At 46.2% G+C, this 20,850-nt stretch overlaps 1 protein-coding gene across 1 annotated transcript in view; it reads left to right on the top strand.

Moving 5' to 3' along the window:
- The window catches only part of LOC308053892 (uncharacterized protein), a gene marked incomplete at its 3' end in the record, with an annotated part of 72,006 nt that extends 53,725 nt beyond the window's left edge, over positions 1-18,281 (top strand). The window contains exon 6 of the mRNA XM_080365803.1: positions 18,121-18,281. Within this exon, the coding sequence (XP_080221929.1) occupies positions 18,121-18,281 (161 nt within the window). The remainder of the gene's footprint in view (positions 1-18,120) is intronic.
- Between the last annotated feature and the right edge of the window lie 2,569 nt (positions 18,282-20,850).

A 20,850-nucleotide genomic window follows, 5' to 3' on the forward strand; every position in this document is an offset into this window, starting at 1 on the left:
GTCAGTTCCAGAAATAAGATAGTTTGGCAGTTAGAAAACAAAATGTGATTTTATTTTTATTTATTTTAGAATGGTGTTAGCACATCTGTGCACTGGTGCAGCAAGGTTTTTTGGCACATGGTCAGCCTGAGCCTGAAAACTGCCCCTGAGAGAGTCTCCTGGCCCGCTGCTGGGCTGTACCCAGGCCCCAGTGACTGCAGGGATGCGACTGGTGTGGCTGCTGCATCCCTCCTTCCTGAGAAGTACAGCAGCGAGCGGGAGCTGCGGGGACCCGGGCAACCCCAGAGTGGCTCCCCGAGTCCCTTGAGGGGGGAAATCTGGTGCTGTGCCTCATGACGAACAGTGGATGTGTGGGGTAAAGCTTCCCGAGAAGGGGGTGCAGATACAGGCTCCCTGCCGGAGCTGAGGAGCTGGGCTAAAGCAGCATCACCTTACTCTTCTGCTGGAAAATGTGTTTTTCCCCAAAATCAAATAGCAGAGGGGGTGAGTGGAAGAACAGCAGGCGCAGTGACTCTGTCCCACACTGGCTGGTAGCCCTGTGCTGCCTCTGGAGCCCAGATCTGAGTTTAAGTCTTCTGCTTCAGATCTGCTCCACACAAAGAACCAGCAGCTCCTGAAAGCCACTTCCCAGGCCCTCTGCTCATTGCTTGCAGGTGGGCGCTCGGGAGAAGTTAACTTTAGTAATGGTTTAAACCTGGTGGGATGGAGGCTGACATCAGGTGAGTGATGGGCAGGGTGTGGGGGAGCTGTGGGGAAAGGGAGAGGCTGAGAAGGAGCCGTGCCAGGAACCGACTGAGGCAGGGACAGGGCAAGAAACAAAGAACGAGCCAGGATGATTAAATCCACAGGTCTGCATTGCACAAGCCCTTGTTTTCTCTCCTCTTATTTTCATAATAAAAGTTAAATATGGCAAGTAGCAAGCCATCCATATGGGGCCAGTTTTTTGTATTTACTGTAAATTCCCCTGTGTGGCTGGGAAGCTGGTCCCAGCACAGCTGCAAGGCTGGAGGCATCTCAGTTTGGTGCCTGGTACTTGCCAGGACTAACAGAAACCCTGCAAAGCACAAGCAGCCTGTCGGTCCTTTGTCACAGCACCCTCTTACCCCTGATGCATGCAGGTCCGTAGGTCTGTGACCGACAGGGTGTCTCTACAACGTTCACTACTCAGGTGGTTATACAGTAGCTGCAGCATGCTAGCAGGAGACGTGCATCTCTGCTACGTTGCAATAAGTGCTTAAATAAATCCCAAATAAGCTTCCACCCCAGCAAGAGGTGACACAAACTGGGCAGAGCCACAGCACCAGGTCTCATCCAGGTCCCCCAGGACACTGAGTACAGCCTCCCATTGGGGTCTGCTCCTCTGTCGGCCCTTCCCTGCCTTGTGAGCGTGTTTTTCTCAAGAGTCTTTGAATCCTCCTTATTGCAGTGTAAGCCACATCTGCACTGGAAATTTGTTATAGGCCCTAAAGCAAGAACTAGCACGTGTAGAAGTGCCGCATAGTGAACCTTTTCTCTTGGACCAAGTACACACAGAGAAAAGCAAAATACAAACCACTTACAAATGTTTTATAGACATGGGCTTACTTTTGCACTTTTTTCGTGAAGATTACTTGGGGGAATCTGACAGCCGAGGGCTGCATTCAAAGTGTCCCAGGAGGTGTGACAGGAACCCACTGGTCCCAGGACTGCTCCTGGATCTCTCCTGCCCCGCTACTGAACATCCCTGTTGCTTTGCTTTCCCCTTCCCTGGAGGACCTGCCCTGGGAGAGGGCTGGGAAAGGTCCAAAAATCCAGTTGGCTGTGGCACAGCTCAAAAAAGACAGAGCAAACTTCAGAAAGAACACCAGGTTTTAGGATATTTTCCGTTAACTTGAGGGCAAACTGGGGTTTCTGTAGCAGTTAACGACATGGTATGGGCTCCTCACGGGTTTACTCATCCCTGCCTTCTTGAAGTTACAGTTGTTTCTGCTGAGTTGAAAGCTCTGAAGGTGATACCCTGAGATGAAACTCCAGTGCTTTTGAAAGACAGTGTATCTGAATGCCAGAAAAAAGGACAAAGATTAAAATTGCTGGGATTATGCCTGAAGCAAGAGTACGCCATGGCAAACAGACGGATTTCATGGAACTGTGAAATGGCCATCTGCCAAAGGTTCCTGTGAGCTCTGAAACAATACCACGAGGTAAAACAATACTGTGATTTAACCAGAGGGTGAGTAATACTGCTCCTGGCAGCTGCACGTGGGCTGGAAATATCTGCACAGCTTATACCTCAGGGTCTTCTCAGGATCCTGCTGGCAGTGCTCCTACGGAAAGGTCCTGGTACCTGGGGTGCGCACCCAGCCATTGGGCTCTGGAGCTGGAAGGACTGATGCTGCTCTGGTGCTGGTAGAGATTTGTCACCTGAGTAACACCCAACAGAAGCCCCTGGAACTTCCCCAAATGCCCTTTAATTGAAACTTACAATTTGGTTTTTTTTAAAAAAAAAAAACAAACCACCCCCATATTAAATTACTGCAATAGTTGAGGCAAGGACTGAATGCAATGGAGTTGTTTCATTTTAATAGAAGCTGTAAATTATCTTTGGAACAGGATTGAGTCTTGTGGATGGATGCTCTTTAGCAGAACGGACCAAACTTTGTTTAAATCCCTTTGCTGGCGCGTACCACTGGGCACCACGGGACTTGTTGTTGAGCTTGCTTGCATCATGTGCTTTTACCCTGCCTTCTCCTCCTCTTTCATCTTTAAATTTAGGTAGGGGCTGTAATTCACCTGTTTTCAAAAGGCCCTTCTGAAAGGCACACGCTGCTCTTAAATATCCCCCTCCCACGGTGCAGCCACAGCTCAAGGCCAACTTAGCATGATTGTAATTCTGAGTGATTAAAATTTATGGTGGCTAATCTGTTGAAAAGCTTATGTTAGAGCAGCGTTCGGCTGATCAGGTTCATTATCTGATAACTGCTAGTAACTTCTGCTGTGGGATCTATAGCCTGATTCCGAGGGGAAGGTATTTAACCTGCAGCAGCTTATGAGACTAGAAAGAAATAATAAAACCCAGTGTAGACTTAAGGGAAAAAGATGAAATAAAAGTTATTGAGAAGCAGCTGGTGAAATGGTTGAGACGTTAGAGTAGTAACTAACCAACATCCCTGCTAAACTGATGGGCTGTGTGACCTTGGCTGGGAGCAGGTACGGAATGGTGTCTGCCTCAGGCTAGCAGAAATTCAGGCAAATAAGGGGATAAAATAGCAGCCGGTCAAACCCGATCCTGTTCAACGGTACCAGAATGGATTTCCGAGGCAGATTTTTTGCAGAATTATTAACGTGCTTTGAAATTTCTGTGAAGCAAGGAATTGCTTGGCAGGATTGTTGGATTTTGGCACAGCAAAGGCTGAAGAACAAGCCTTCACTGCTGGGCCATGCAGTGGAAATGTGCTCGGCTGGGTCTCGTTTTGGAAAGTCTGAGGATTGCCGTCAGCATCCCAGGCATGGAGGGATCACGTGAGGGAGGTGCACTGGATCACCAGCCAGGCACAGTGTTTGGCTTTGGGCGCTCAGGGAGCACTGTCTTTCCCACCCTGCTCAGCAAACATGTAAGGTTACTTTGACTTATTTTAAATTCTTTTTGGAGATAATGTTAGTAACTCAAGCTGCTCATAGCCTGCCCGTGGAGAAGTATTAAACGGTTTATGCCGTTTTCCTGCTGCCTGGCACAATTTTATTACGTCCCCATCTCTACTGCTGGGGCCATAGCACAGTGTGGAGGGGCTGCACTCGGTGCTGCCCCAACCAGACGCAGCGAAGGCAGGATCGGTGGGCTGCCCATCCCTCCTGCCACCTACTTGCTGTTGTCGTGGTCCCTTGAGCAGGCATTTCCTAGGCCAGGCTGCAGTTTCCTTGGAGATTCATTCAGCTCATGCTGTGCCACAGTGAGGAACTCCTTTCCCACCTCTGGGCCATGAATCCAGCAACCTTTGCCATCGCTGCTCGTTGTGTCCTGTTAGGGAGTGCCGGGGCAGCTTTGCCTTAGGAAAAGGAAATGTGCTGATGAATCAGGAGTGGTGGCAGGCTCCCGTAAGGACTTGTCCCTTCTTTTTAACAAGGTGCTTTATTTTGTAACCTTCCCATCATTTTTAATAAGCTCTTTGCTGTCAAAGCCGCACTTGGCTATCTTTCTCATTTTCCATCTGCTTATGAAAAGGGCTTACAAGAGATGAATGATTAAGAGGCGATTCTGTTGAGGATGGCTGCCCTGTGCAAGCAATCAGGGTTCCCATCTGGCTTGCTTTGTGGTTGGTTGGGTTTTTTTGTTTAGTTTTCCAAACTAATGTTGCTGACATGGGAAGCACACCAGCACGTGTGTATGGCCCAGGCTCCTTTCCAAAGGGGGCTTGGGCTGGGGGCTGGGAGGGTTGTCTGGGTGAGAACTGAGGAAGCAAAGCAAGATTTATCCCATTTATTTAATTTTCTGTCTTTTCTTGTGTCTGCTAGAACTGCACCTGTATTGCTAAGTGAGAACACGGTCCTATTACCTAGGTGTGATCACATCACTCAGTCCTTTTAGCAAGCTTTCTTCAAAAGGCTTAAGTGTGGTATAAAAATGATTCATTTTTAAATTCAGTCTGAATGCTTCATCATGCCACACTGGAAACTCTTGTTCAAAGCTATCCCAAACAGTCCTGTGAAAGACAGAAATTACCCAGCACATAGTCCTTACCCTGTCTGCCTAGGAGTGATTTGTTACTGCAAAATGAAACTGTCCAACAGTAATAACTTAAAAAAGAAATCCTCTTCATCAGTGAGATGAGAATGTAGTCTTTATAATTTATTATGGCAGCATCAAAGAAATCTATTGCATATGCCTAACTCTTGGAAGCAGGAGAGATTCCCTACAGTTTCTGTTCCTTCTTGCAGGAAATTTGCCTGGCCCAGAGATACTGGCTGTACCCTTCCAGACCAGGCTCCCACAGTGATCAACAGGAGCTATGGTTTTGGCTCAGAGAGAAAAAAACCAGCTTATTTTTGCCCATATTTATGACAGCTGGCTCTAGCAGTGTCCATAAGTGCTCACCAGTAAGGGTGAGTCCCAGTTGGGAATGCAGAACTGGCCTCCAGAGAGCCTCTTTCTGCCTTCAGTAGCTTGTTAAAACATAAATCTCTTCCCAGCCAGGCTAGGGTGACCCTTGCAGTCTGTTGCAGCAGTTTGTATCACAGTTCACAGAGATGTTTTTGTTTGCCCGTAGGGATGAGTGTGTTGTTGCAATCCTTTAACTGGTACAGCACGTTCAAAACAGAAAGGTCTTTCATGTATTCCTGCTTCACTGCTCTCAGCGAATTACCAGTCATCTGATTTAATTAAAGGATAACTCAGCTAAACCTAATACGCACATTAGTCAATGATACTTCTTAAAGCTTTGTCTGGGTAAATTTATATATATCTTCAATTACTGGAATGGCTCAAATGAAAAATGAAGCCTCTTTAGCCCCTGCTTTTACTTCTGAGGGTCTGAAATGTATTTTTTAGACCAACAAGCTTTATGAAGGGCTGCAGTGCATTTAGAACAATTCCTGGTAGCCTTTCTGATGAAACATTCCTCCTCCTTTCCATGATGTCCCAGATCCTTCGCATGTTCGACAGGCTGCCCTTTGTCTCACGTCGCCAGAGAAAGCTGCTGTGTTCTCCCTGAAAAGGGAAAGGAGCTCGGTGTCCCAAACCAGCCTTGTCTTGTCTGTCCTCACTTGGCCCTAAGCATCCAGAAATGCTCACAGACCACGCTCCTACAGCCGGGGCAGGGTGGTGGCATGTGAGGACACGGCCACGGGTCACTGGGAGAGGTGCTGTAGCTGGAAAAGAGCCAGCCCCGCTCTCCTCCCTCCCTCCCTATGCTTTACCTACATTTTCTTGACAGCCTCTTGAGGCAGGAGGGAACAAGCCCCCCTACCTCCAGGCTATGGGGGGCACAGACATGGAAGTCCTGACATCGAGGGAGAAATAAAGCCACCTCCGCCCATAAGCTGTCCTTGAAATTGTAATTGGGTTGTTACATGGAGGTGAAAAGCGCTTTCTACTTTTTAATGTGTTTATTAAGTGGGCAGTATATGATTTATTATGTTCTTAATTATTCATTTTCTTGCTCATAAGTGCCTGGATTTTTGTAAATGATGAGATAGAGAAGTGTAATGCTGTCACTTAGGAACCTTAACTGAAATGAAGGGTTTGGCTTTTTAATGCAATTTATATTTATGAGAAACTAATATAAGATCATTTTATATTATCAAAGTAATATAACTAATACAAGATGAGTAAAAGAATGATGGTCAGATAGGTCAGATATGAACTGATGTGAGCAGACACTGAACAGCTGTAGGATGTAGGTCCTAATTTTGCAAAACAGTTAAATACTTAATTTTGTGGGCGGGTAGAGGATGTCCTGCATGAAGACCTAAGTCTGAAGGAAGTTATTGAGCATTGCTCAAGACTACTTAATATTCTGCAAAATAGGGTTTGATCTAGGGCAAAATTGAATACGGGGTAGATTCAATCACAAGTTTGGCTTGCAGTCAGTCTCATGAAGCTTTACCCGCTGAACGTTTGCAGAAGATGCATGTGACGAGTGTCGTGGGCAAGGCTGGATTAAACTGCTTTAATTCAAGTTCGTAGTTTCTGGGATTTCTTTTTACCACTGTGGGTGAAAATAAAGCTCAAGTAGTGGGTCTAGTTGTGACAGTCACAGACTACCTTGAATACCAGCAAGTGTCATCCAGCCAAGGAAAAGCACCAGTATTACACCATTTCTCTAAGTCTTGAGCACAGGGCACAGTGGACACTTGTATCAATACGTGTAGAAGTTCTGAGCCTGCCTGTGAGGGTACAGAAGTTACTCAGGCACCCTCAGAGCACCTTACTCGGTGCTGCCAGTGTCTGACCGTGAAGTTTCATAATGAAGTCATTCAGAATTAAGCAGTCATTGCAAGTAAAGGAAAGAAATCCATTTGAATCCTTTGCATTACGTGTTCCTTTTACTTCACAGCAATTTCATTTTCATAGCACTGCATGTGCCGTATGAGGACAGCAATGCTTTCATTCTGTAATTCCACTTCAAGGGGGTAAAAGAGCAACAATATTTGAATCCCTATTTCAAACTGCTCTCTGACAAATAAGTTTTTCCTGATATAAATCAAGGTACTGTCAGAATTCACTTTTCTCAAATGTCAAGGTCAGCTAGAGGTTTGTAAATTAGTTCATGCCAAGAGAAACTAATGAACCAGTTAGAAGACTGATATAGAGGTTTGGCTCTGTGAACATGTTGGTTAATCATCTGAGAGTCCACTAAGTATGCTTTTGATTACTTTCTTGACTTTATTTCTGTACTTAATTTGAATAAATCTTAGTCACAACCTCATTTTGCTAGGAGTCGCATATCTCCACTGGGTCTTTTTGGAACCTTTTTTAGTTTTATATTAAATACATTTATAGTAAAGGCTCTATAACCAGCATGCAGCATAATCATAGCAGTTATTACACAGATATTTTAGATACATTGATACAGGTGTAACATAAAACAAGAATACAAGTTGTACTTTTTTTTTTTTTTCCAAGGAGTAATCTACTCAAGTGAATGGGTAGTTCCGGGTGGGCATTGCAAATGCTATGGGGTGATCATTTCCCAAGGATTAATGCCCCAAATGCTGTTGCAACTATGAAAACTTCCCCCTCACATGCTGGAGAAAAGAAGAATAAGGATTCAGTTACAGGCATTCATGGAAACTTATTAATCTCAGAGCTTCATAGATCCCAACAGACCCAAATCAGGCAAGGGCAGGTGTCCTCCGTGCCAAGAGCAGGGTCCTGGCCAGGCACTGGCAGCAGGAACATAAGATCTCTTTCCTGAGCTCACTCAGTCTTCCAGATTTATTTTTAATTCTATCTAATCACCTTGCAGTTTTTTCATGGGTGGTTTCAACCTCCTTGCCTCTCACTGGAGAGGTCACACAAGACAGACAAGACAACAGAAAGGCTGCACAGCCTTTGCTTGGGGTTTTACTGGTGATGGTTTTACGACTGGGCTGTTTCCCCTCCTGGTTCATTGCACTGCCTTCCTCTCAATATTCATCATTCCTTCTCAATTTCTCAATGCACAGAAAAATCACAGGCGCTGGCTCATGAAAATGCAGATTTCTTTTTCCTCTTCCAAATCCAGCATCATTCTTTTCTTAAGAAGGGGAACTGAGGTTTCAATAGCTTGACTACATCTAATGTGAATTGATGGTAGAGGCAAGCAGCTTAATACTGCATTTCAGCTCGTTCACATCTGTTGGGAACTCAAGTAAGTTCCCCTTCAGAATGAGTCTCCCCCAGGCACGTGTTGCTCTGCTGATGCCCTAACAGATGCAGCTGATCCCTTTTGCTGTGGAACGCAGCAGCCCCAGTCCAGCCAGGAGGGGAGGAGCCTGCCAAGGATTATGGAGGTGTGAGGAAAGCGAGCGGGTGAGGGCAAACCATGAGGACGCTCTTCCCGCACCCCCGGGAAGGGGACACGGCCAGCACCCAGCTGAGGGGGAGGCTCCTCTGGGAGCTCTCAGAAAAGGCAGCCCAAGGATGCAAAGGTGAGAGGAATTTTTCCTTCCCCCTGTGCCTGGATGGGGCAGCAGGGGCTGGACCGCTTACTCAGCAGAACTGGCCAGGACTTCACTGAGTGAGGAGACCAAGTCCCTCCAGGGTATCTGTGGTCCTGAAGGGACACTCCCTCCCAGGGGCTCCTGACCCCTGGTCATGCCTCCAGTTCTCATTCTTTCCCAAATAAAAATTTCCACTAATTCCAGTGTCCCAGACTGCCAGGCCATAAAGCCTTGCAAAAGGAATTATTTGAATAAACACACAGCCTGACCTCCCAAAGGAGGGCAAATAATTAAGCATTAATTTGAGCAACATTTAAAAAACCATTATGGATTTTATTTGCAGATCAGTAACTGCTTAAATGGATGGCTTTAGGGCAAGAGAGTGACGCTTATCCTTACTGGATCGGTAAGGTGTTCTCCGTGGGCAGCTGGTTTTGGACACTTTTTGCTTGTGTTTCCAAGAGCTAAAGGAGGGACGGGTTCAGAGCTAGCCTGGTTTTGTAACACAGACGTATTTTAATCAGGGCTAAACTGCTGACAGCATAATGGAACATAATGATGGCACGTTTGTTTCACTCACCAGCAATGCAACTGGTGAACCAGAAGCAGATAATTGCAGCTTATAATAAACCAAAAGCATTTACGGTAGGTACTACTAGAGGAGTAAGTGGACCCAATTTCTCCTTGATGTTAGGGTCCCTCAGCCCTAACCCATGTTCCCACCGTGACACTGGAGTTATGGTCTCTCCCGCACCCCTCATTAGTTAAGGACAGTGGGCAAGTCCCGGGAAAAGATGCCCAAGCTAAACCCAAGAGCATTCATCTGACCTATCCTCTCTTGGTTTTCCCTACAGGACAATTCTACATTGCCTCACAGTTCAAAGAGAGCTGATTAACAGAGCAGTAAAAACATTTCCCTGTTTTAAATAATTAAGTTTTTCAGGCAGTTGGCAGAAAGCGGAAAAATTCATGGTACAGCAACCAAAAAAAAATTAGCTGAAGGGGTGCAAAAAAAAGATAATTAATGCTGGGTACAGTTTTATTTACCTGTCTAAGCACAGCAGGTAAATACCGATGTCCCTGATAATCCAACTGCAAAGCGTGGTGCAGTGTGTGAAGGAGCAGTGAGCTGCTGGCCACCAGTGTCACCAGAGCTGTCTGCCTGCCCCACCGCCTGTCCCTGCCCGGGCAGCTCACTGAAGGGACAGGGTCACCTTTTGGCTTCTTCAGCCCCAGAAATCAGAAGCAGGTATTTCTTTCAGAACATAAAGCTTACAGGGTTTCAGATGTTTTCAGAGCTCAGATCAATGTTGTCCCCATTAATCAGAGAAATATTTCTTCCTCCTCTGAAGTCCTACATCAGCTCTTTGTCTCAGATCTTAGAGCAGAGATTTCCACTGGTTAATTATATTGGTTTTCTACAGTTCACCCTCTAGCTGCATGTCCAACAGTGAGTTGCCTGCTTTATCTCCGCTGTACCCCACATCCCAACCCTGCCTGCTACGTTACCTTAAAGCATAAAAAACCCACAGGAACAAAAAATGAATATGGCTCCATCCCTGGGAGCCCTGAGACCCAACACACAGGGAGTGATTAACTGCCTGATTTGTGCAGTACTAGCAACGGTACTCAGGCAAGAATTAGCAACCTAAGGAGAGCACAATAACACCTTAAATCTTTACCTTGGTAAAGTGGCAGCCTGCATTAATATATAATAGTATAAGCTAAATCAAGGAACATAAATATAGTGGACTACCTCACATCGGCTTCCACGTGGATGCAGAAGTGAAATAATACATTTTCTGATTGGGAAAAAGCCTGAACCGAGACCAGCTTAGTCTTGAAAGACGTATCATACCTGCTTATTTTAATAAGGACTGCTGGCTTTTACCTAGAATAAAACATGCCTGCATCATTTCCTAATTGTTCTATAATTATGATGGAAAAAATGAAGAGAAATGTGTATTTATCCCAAAGCCATTACACTGAACATCTGTGAACTCCAAGTCAGGTAAGGTTACAGCCGGTGATCGACTGTGTTTCGAGTGTAGATTTGGGGGTTGTTACTCTGCGAGTGGATTATCATCTATTACAGCACTTTTTTTCGTAGAGAACGTGTCAGGTGGAGGCTCTGACAGCAGGTAAGATGCATTGCCACGTGTGAAGCAGGCAGGTGGGAGTCTGGGCATGGTTTGTATGTGGTATGTGCACGTTGAGCTGGAGTCAGGGCTTGTGGGGAGCTGTGCAGGGGCTCCCGGCTGCCCTCTCCTTGTGGAAGAGCGGGGGAGAGTTGGGTTGCACACACGACAAACGTATGCACAAGCAGGTGACGTTCTCTCACTGATAAAAGACTGATTGAACAAAGGGGTGGTCAGTGAGGACCTGCTGTGGAAACCACAAGGAGAAGGGATTACCTGATAGAAAACAACTGCAAGATCAAATAAGCGAGTATTGCTAGAGGCAGGGCAAGAGGTGTTCTGCTGTATCTGCAGAAGGGACGGGTTTACTGTGGAGACCAAATCCCTGTGGGAAAGGTGGAGAAATTGTGAGACATGCAGATTTTCAAGCAAAAGCTCAAGTACAACATTGGGGTTAACCTCTGTGAGGTCCCCAAATGCATCCAAGTTGCCAACCTTTCCCTCTTCACCACCAGCTGCATGGCTCACACCAGTACCCAACTTAGCTTAATTGGGACCCAGCCAATTCCCCAGTTGCTCCTTGTTAATTCAGCTCCACTCAGGCAGGAGTAGTTGGGGGGTTGTGGTTGCTGAGCTCTGTCTGCTTGGCTGCAGCTGCTGTTTTGGGGGTATGTTGTTTGTTTGGGCTCTTCTGGCCTGCTGTTTTCTAGTGGCACTTAGGGACTCTCTGGATGCCCTGGGGTGCCTTAGATCTCGCAAGCTGTTAGACTCGCACAGCAGCGTGGCTTCCCTGGACCAGCCCAGCCAGCAGCACCCAGTGCCTGCAGCCAAGGGAGATGGAGAGAGGGTAAGACTTGCCCCTGCAAATGCAGGTAGCTGAAGGCGGGGGGTGACATGGAAAGCCTAGTCCGTCATCATTGTGCTTGGGGTGTACAAGCCTGTGTCTGTCCAGTGGTTTTCCAGCAAAGACGGCCTCAGCAGGTGGTTGCTTTTCAGCTTTGCTCTTCGTGTTGCTTCCTGGGGCTGCCGGGCTGGTTACTGTGGATGGGCTGCTGTAGCTCCAGGGAGGTTACACCTGCCCCAGTGCCCACCCAGGCTCTGTTGGCTTTCACAACCCTCCTGCCTGCTGGGATGGTGGCACGACTTGGCCCTTTCTCTGTCATGAGAGGTAGAGACTCAAGCCCTGTGAAGCCTTTCTAGTTATCTGCCTTGCTGGTTTGTGTGCATCTGTAGGGATGCAGCTGTAAAGAGATAAACAGACCATGGAGATCTTGTAGTTTAATTTCAGATTGTCATCCAGAAGTAATGGGGTAATTATCTTTCTAAATCTGTGTGTTTTGACAATGTAGAAAACAATTAGAAGTCAAGCAGGGGTCATTGACTTGCTTTATTCTTGTTCTAGAACAACAAAATATAAATGATGACATCAACGGTGTGTCAAGGTTGTCAGTAAGCGCAGAAATGTGTCATGTCTCTGTCCTGCCTGGAACGAAGACTTCACCTTTGTGTGCTCTGGGTTCTGTTTGTTAAAATACAGAAAAAGGCAGAAGGAAAAGCAAACTGGGGCTCTGTGCTTAGGTGTACCCTAGCCATGCAAGGAGACACGGGTGGAAACTGAGATCCAGGGGTGAGACCCGCTGAGCTAGCTTTGTGTGTGAAGAAGCTGGTTGCTTTGCTGCAGAATAGGAGGTGACAGAGGAGGTGAGTGAACAGGGGGGCCTGAACAGGGCCAGCGATTGATTTAGTTGTAGCAAGTGTGTTTGCAAAGGCTAATCTCTGAAAGTAATTGGCATGATCAGATCCAGCTCTCAATTCATGTACGGTCAGGCTGTTGCCTAGTATAGCCTGCCCATCTCACTTAGCATCCAAAAGCTAGCAGCAGTTTGTGCCAGGAATATGGGATGAGTCATTTGAGCTGTCTTGTTTGAAGAAATCAGGTCCCTGATTGCACTGGTTGTTCAGAAGCCTTCCTCTCTCTCGCTGAGAAGAACAAAGTCTGCCCAGAAGATGTGGAGGGTTTTTTTATATATGCAAATAATGTCCTTCACTAAGTTTATTCTTTGTCTAAGTAGGAGTTAAGGGTACCCTCCATGCTTCACAAGACAAAAGATGGTACAAGGCATCTGCACCACGTGAGAGGCTATTTTTAGGCTGGTTATGGGCCTCCTCTAATTTAGCATCACCAGACAGTTCAGGTGAGCAAGTGCCTCTGGAGATGGGCTGGTGCAGAGCAGAATACAGCTTGCTCAGAGCAGAATCAGCTACAGCAGGCAGCCCCGCACTGTCCCGACTTGGGTTTTGAGTATCTCCAAGGATGGAGAGTCCACAGCCTCTCTGAGCAACCTGTTCCTGTTTGACAACCCACCCAGTAAAAAAAAAAAACCCACACCAAAACAACAACAACAAAAAAATAACCACAAAACTTTCAATTTTGTCACTGTGCCTAGAAAAGTCCGTGGAGGAGAGTCTGGCTCCATCTTCTTTGCTTTCCCCCCACCAGATATAAGATCCTCCTGGAACCATCTTAAGAATGGGTGTATTTTTATCTTTTCCAGAAATTGTGGTTCAGCTGTCAAACTTGTAAAAAACCATCCATCTTCTACATCCATCTTTTCCCCTCTCTTCCCCCAACACCACGTTTTTATTGGACTGGTTCTGCCAGCTGTTGCTCTGTTTGCCATCATCCTCTTCTGGAGGGTTGGATGTTTTCCCCGGACGCCAGTCAGCCTCCTTGGCTCTCCACATCCCCCACTTCCCTGCGGCGTGCCGGCTCCCGGGCTGAAGGGTGCTAGTGGTTTGGTGGCCTGCCTTGAGTCACGTACCCAAAGGATGGCTGGACCTTGGGATAGGGACTGAGTGTTGCTCCTGAGGAGCAAAAGGGTATAAACTTGACTTCCCCTAGTACATATGTTCAGTAAGACAGCAGCTATAGAGCTGCCAAGAGGAACCCAGGAGAAAAATGAAGTGTGGGTTGGGTTGGTTTTTTTTCCTGTTCTCTCATAGATGGAGGCATTCTTCATCTAGCACTATAAACTGCTAAGCCTCTAGGTCATAAACAAAAGAAATAAATAATAAAATTATCTTTTTAAACCAGGCATAGTCAGCATTACAGCCCTGCTTCCCCCAAGCGCTCAGCGTGTGCCCTGGAGCAGGCACTTGCGGAATTCCCTGCAAGGGCTCGAAGAGGTGTTGGCCCTTAAAAAGAGTCAGGGAAACAAGGTTAAGGCAGGCTTCTCAAATGGTATCAAAGCACCATTTGAACCAACAGCTTGCTCTAAATGTGCTGTTGGCTCGTTGCTCTGCCCTGTACTGGGGGCTGGTGGGGTCTGCTGAGCAGGACAGGCTCCTTCCAGGCTGGACCTCTGCGAGCAGATGGTGGGGGATGGGTTGGGGACCAGCTGGAGATAGCCTTCAGTTTCCATAACCAAACCTGCTCCTCCTCTTCTCTCGAATGAGCAGAGTACTGGCTCACAGCTCCGTGTCCTCCACAGCTACTTCTCATGCTGGGGTCAGAGAGAGAAAGTGGGCAGAGGTTCACGCTTCACAGCCAAGCTCCTTTAGAGCTGCAGAGTCTTATTTAGACAAGGAACTGAAAAGCAGAACCCCAAAATAAACAGGTTTTATCCTTTCATATCTTTGTAGCTCTGGGGTTTTTTTCTCTTCCCAAACAAACATTCTCTCTTACATATAAACACTGATATTTCCTTCAATAAACTTCCAGCAGAGGTCTGAAATAGCTGCAGCTCTCTAGAAAGTCACATAATTTGAATAATTCCTGCTTCTGACAGGCATTAAGGAAACAGTTGTCTGTAAGTAGAGTACCTCCTGTTTTGCAGTTAAAAAAAAAAAAAAAAAAAAAAAAGCAAGCAGTACTTTGAAGAACAAAAATCTCAGAAACTTATGTTTTTTATTGCTGCACTTATGCTCCGTTTCGCATTTCTACTGGAAATGACAATTTTGAGTTTGAGGAGTTGGCGGACTGTATTTGTGTTAAGCAAAGCAGTGATGTTGCCAGTTGTGTAGAGCAGGTAGGAAACAAAGTTTTAAGCCCTAGGGAAGCTGGCAATGTTTGAATATATGTTGTGGAGTGGGAAAAGTGTGACAAAGTCATAACTATTTTGCAAATCAAAACATCCAAAAAGGTTTCTGCTTAAAAGGGGTCTGCTTTTTGATTGGCGCATCTGTCAAAGCCACCCACTCTTACCTGACTGAAGCTACATGTTCAGAATCATTTAGATTAGAAAAGACCTTTAAGATCATCGAGTCCAACCATTAACCCAGCACTGCCAAGCCCACGCTAACTCATGTCCCTAAGCACCACGTCTGCACATCTTTTAAATCCCTTCAGGGATGGTACTTGACCACTTCCCTGGGCAGCCTGTTCCAACACTTGACCACCCTTTTGGTGAAGAAATTTTTCCTAATATCCAGCCTAAACATCCCCTGGTGCAACATGATGCTGTTTGCTTTTGTCCTGTCACTTCTTACTTGGCACAAGAGACTGACCCCCACCTGTCTACAGCCTCCCTCCAGGTAGCTGTGGAGAGCAATCAGGTCTCCCCTGCCTCCTTTTCTCCAGGCTGAACCCCCCCAGTTCCCCCAGCTTCATACTCTAGACTGTTCAATTACAGTTGCACGAAGCCAACACACATTTTTTTGTTCTAGTGAGCAGGAGCCCTCCTGACAGGCTTTTGGCTGTAAGGTCTTCTGTCCTATCTAGTATGCATGGTGTGTAAATTATTTGGGATGAAACCTTCCCTAATCCCTGCAGTCATTCTGATTTTCTCTGTTTTGGGAATTTTGTAAGAACTTGAAACATCTCTCCATGATCTTACATCATCAAAGTGCATTGATCTTCTTTTTGGTTTATTAGCTTAAAACATCCTGGAGTTTTCATATTTCCTTGCAAGTCAGGCTGGAACTGCCAAGCTTCTCTTTCCCTCTTTGTGGCTGTTCTAACTGAAAAAGAATTAAATTTTGCCCGTCTAATAGCCATGACCTTTTCAATCTCAAGTGCTTGTACTGAATTTCACCTGAGCTAGCAACTTTTCCTCCAGCATCCAGAAAAAACTCTTCACCCTACAAATAACTTTCACAAATGCAAAAACTGGTCACTAATCAGACGGGAGAAATGTCTGGCATTTGGTGAGACTCGCTAAGCTGGTGGTTTTCAACACGTGCAATGCTGCTAAAGGATGCCTGGGAAGGAAGTTAGCTGATATTTGCAACCAGCCTCTTCCACCACTGGGATGTCTGGGGCAGGGAGGTGATCTGATCAGTAGATATTCAGTAGCACTTAATTTGTTGCTATTGATCTTGCAGCAGAGGTACCAGACGCTGTGATCAAACACCTGGCTGCTCAACAAGATAAAAGGCGCCTACTTCTGATTTCATTTGCTAGTAACATGCTCGTTTTGAGGCTTGTTGTGCAAACCCCACCACAACATAGGGAGGAGGCAAGGGATGCTCTTGGGTTTCAGGGGATTGCCCAGGTGGCTGGACATGCCTCAGCTCACACCCTTGTCAGGGAGAAAGATGCTTTCTGCAGAGCTTGAATTGTACCAGGATAAGCAGGAAGGGAACTGGAGAGAGACAGGGAGCTGAACCGGTGTCCGGCTGGTGGGCAGTTCATCTGGCAGGAGGAGCTGAAGGCAGCAGAAGCATCCCCTCTGTCCTAAGCAGGCTGGGATGCTCCATGTTTATGTTTTTGTAGTTTTCTAGCCTCACACAGGAAAAAAGACTAGTTATCGTGAGAAGCATGCCATATGTTGTTGCATATGGCTGAAACATCTGCATATGTACCCAGGGATCTGATATATATGATGAGCTTCTGTTACAAATCTAACAGTGGAGGAATTAGCTTTTGGATTTTTTTTTGTTTGTTTAATCTCTACCGCTCTTTGACGGAAGTTAGCTTTCTGGCTTCGCCTTCGTGGGATTTCATGAAACCTGTGAGGATCGGTGCACGTAGAAAGTAGAAAGTACTGAGAGTTGTTTGTCCAGGAGCCACCAACACTCCAGCCATTGCTGGGTATGTCTGAAGGCTGAAAGAGTTGTCCAAAGTTTTTGTTTTGGACAAAAACTGCTGCTACCAAGCAAGCAGCAGCAGAGCGAAACAGATTCAAACTAAAACTAATCAAACAATCCAAACAGATACTTTTGCATCTTCCATCATCCTTTTTGTCCCTAGCTGATTCCTATGACTCATAAATGTAGCTCAATATGAAGAAATCACAGTGTTCTGTGCATCCAATAGTGACATTGTTAAGGTAAAGAATTTAATAGGGTTACAAAACTGAGCTGAACAGCAAAAAAAAATAATAAAATAAATAAATCTGTAGTCATGGCAGTTCAGATGAAATAGGATAAATAATACTGCTCCTCATTTTTAAAGGTGGTCACTGATAACCCAGCTGCCTGGCTAATGTAGGACATTCAGAAGCAGCGGCCACAGGACATCTGTTCATCATATGTGGAAAACCTTCCATTTTCCCCAAAGTTATGGTGTCTTCATCAAGACGGAGTTTATAAAACACTGATTCTGTGTTGTGTTCATACAGCAGCTAGCGCAAGGGAATCTCCCATCCCTGCAAAAGTCGTTAGGGAAAATACCACAAATCAGTGAATAAAGTGATGTTTGTCTAGTTCCCCACTGAGCTAGGGGGATGGAGCTCCTGAGGAGCCCTGTCATGCGGGGTCTGAAGCACGAAGTGGTTCTCCTAGCCACATGCGAATGCATAAAGATCCACCTCGTTCGGTTGTACTTGTGGTGCAAAATTCTCAATCACATGTAAATTCCCCCAAAGCTTTCAAGCAGATGGTTTTTTTAGGCAGATGGTGTGGGTGGATAAGGGGTGAAGAGATGGAAGATCATCTGACAAAACAAACAGAGGGACTGATTGAACTAGTCCATAAATATAAATGTATTCCCGACAGCATTCTGTGTGCTTCTTTTCATCATCCTACAGAGGGTGGACTACTGATGGGTTCAAGCAGATGGTAGGTGGGGGAAAGCGAGTCATCTGGGTTTGTTTGACTTGTGTTGCTTGCTCCCTGATGGAAGAATTCTTCACCTGCATCCTGCTGTCTCCCATGTGTGAGAAAGGCCGATAATAACGCACACGGGTCCAAGGGGAATGTCTAAAGGTCAGCGTTTGGAGGGTGCTTTCAGGCTGCAGGTGCTGAGGAGCTGCTGTCTGGCAGCATCACAACTAGCAGATCAGAGCAGGAGATGTCCTTGTGCTCTGACCACAGCTGGGGGTTTTTGCCACCTTTCTATTCGCACAGCATGTGTAAAGGCCTTACTGGAATATATGATTTATATTACCATTGCAGATTTCAAGTTGGTATTTTGTTTTCATTTCAGGCACCCTGAGACCACAGCCAGGACATATTCTAGCGGCACAGCTGGTGGGTCCTACAGCTTGTACCTTACTACTCCGGGCACCGCAGGAGAGCCTAATGTGTGCAGCTGCCTGGAGGGGAGAAGGGCAGGGAGAGAAAAGCCTTGGTCTGAACAACGCTTGACTGCCTATTACACCTCTAGGTTCTCTGGGAATTGCAATGATACCTTCTACTTAAACCCTGACAGAGCCCCTATGACCCAATTCCCTCACGATTTGTAAGACTGAGCTTTAATAAGCTGAAGGTGTGCAGAGAAAAGGGCAGACTTATTAACTAAGGCAGCTTAATGAGGAGGCATGAGGAGACAACTCCGTCCTGCCTTTTTGCCAGGTGATGCCCCAGCATCTCAGGAACGTGGTGTGGGTGTGTGGGCAAAGAGGGAGGGAGTCACCCCGGAGCAAACCAGGATCAGGCTATCCGCACCTTGGTAAAGGTGAAGGTCTAGGTCACAATGGTGGTCACAGGCTCATGAAAGAGCTCATCTGAGGTGGGTGGTACCCTTGCTGTTAACTGCAACCTTAATCTTTCGGGTTTAGCTCTTTGCAACTGTTGTTGCATAGCTGCTTTAAAATACTTTTTCAAAATATTCTTCCTAAAGCTTGCCAAGCAGCAGCGCTGGCTGCGGGCTTGCATTTCTCCAGCACCTGTGGGACTGTCACTGCTCCGGGTGCATGGCCCGGGACCAGGCTGCTGTGGGGAGCTGAGCTGGGCAGGCAGCGGCACTGCCTTCCCTGGGCACAGCTGGGGCTGGAGGAGATGCTCTGAATCCCAGGCAGAAGTCTGGGGGTCTCGGCTGTTTTCAGCTCTCAGGTGGGACCCTGAGGGGCTTTGTGGGGTTTAATCCCTTAAACTCACAGGGCTCATGCTTGCTGCAGGGAGTTGCCCGCAGTGCTGCGGGCTCAGGCAGGGTGAGGGGGTGGCAAGGAGATCAGAGGCATTACCGGGCATTCCTGAAAATAGTCCCTTATGAAATAGCCTCCCTCCATGCATACAAGTCCCTACTCAGAGGGAAGCAGTGGTAGGAAGATGGGATTACTCACTCCCGCCCTACAAGCAGGTGAAGAGCTGGCAGTACCCAAGGGCAGAAGTGTTGCTGCTCCGTGCCTGCTGCCAGCCCATGGTGAGGCAGGCTGCCGAGCCCCCCTTCTCTGCAGCAGCGTTGCAACAAGTCTTTAAGGCACGTCTGACGTGCCGCTTTAATGCTCCAGCAGAGTTCCTCAACATCACACTTGATGGGGAGATGACTGAATGTATTACAGCATATCAAAGGGTTGACTGCCCGTCCAGGCAACACTCGCAAATCTTTCCAACTAACGGAATTGTTTCAAGACAGCTATAATTAGGTGTAATAACTGCAGTCATAATTGAATCTCCTCATAATGGGGATATCTGCCGCTTAATTCGGTATTAAAATGATCTACTTCAATATTGAACCAACACTTCAGAAATATCCATGAAAAAAATACATTGTAAAACCATCAGATTTGTGCAGGTCTTGGGTGAAAACTATTGAAAACATGAGAGAAAAGAGCCCAGACTGAAGCCTTGTACTTCAAAATAACACAAGGTAAGAAATAATGTATCATCAGTTTATTCAGTATCGCTTGCAACCTGCTATTATATGTCAGAGAAAAGAGAACATATGATTCCTACAGAAGGTTTCTTGGATGGCAAAGATTCCTAGATACTGCTTAATTATCACGTGCCAATAGCTCAGCATTTGTGGAAGGTGTCATCTAATTAAACCAGAATTTTTAAGTACCAGACAGCATGAAGACCAGTAATAAGAGAGCAAGATCCGTCTGTATTACAGATGGGATGTGCAACTCTAATAGTATGGCTTTAGGCAATATTTAATTGAGTAGTTAAATTATCTTTTCCAGACGGGAAAATAAATTACTGCTCATCTCTCCAATTTATTTTAGCTTCTCCACATTCTGTTTCCTGAGGGAGTGGTGAGGGAGTGTGGGACATCCCCAAATATGCCCAGGATGATTTATTCTCCCCATGCACCATAACTCTTCCGTCAAGGAGAATGGCTTATAGGCATGTGGAAGTTGGTGTGTACGTAACAGCAGCTGTATGCTCCTCTTTCTTTTAAGGGATGTGCTGCTAATTGCTGTGGTGGGATCATAGAGATCCAGTTATACACTTACATGTGTGTGTTTTTATATATATTTTTAAAAAGCATACACGCCAGAGAAAGAATTGCTAGTTGCACATGCTGTAGTCAAATCCAGAGAGCATGTCCTGCCGGGGCTGTGCAGTTGGCCCAAGGAAGTTTTCCAAGCTCTGAGACAACCTCAAAAATCTTCCGTTTGACTCACATCATTTTGTAGCATAGGATTATGGGGGGAAATTGTGTCAAAGTCCAGACTGTCATTCCTCAGGTTGCCCAAACTCAGCCAAATCAGAACACAGAAATGCATGATGCTCTGCATGGTGCATGGGAGCAGAACTGAAAATATTGGGAAATTACTGTTAATTAATTATCAGATCCCCACAATAACAGATTTCCAGGCTGGATGAACTTTCCCCGCAGTCAATTGTCTGCATGCCAGGATAGCCCTGTGAGGGCTGTATGAGCTTTCGTGCTTTACACTGACTACAGGAGCACAGTGGGTATTGGATCTGGCATGAAATCTGCTGCCACAAAGTCACTCCTCGGAAAGTCTTGAGCAGATCCGAGTCA

This window comes from Falco punctatus (genome assembly GCF_963210335.1).
Source record: "Falco punctatus genome assembly, chromosome: 15".
Taxonomy (NCBI): domain Eukaryota; kingdom Metazoa; phylum Chordata; class Aves; order Falconiformes; family Falconidae; genus Falco; species Falco punctatus.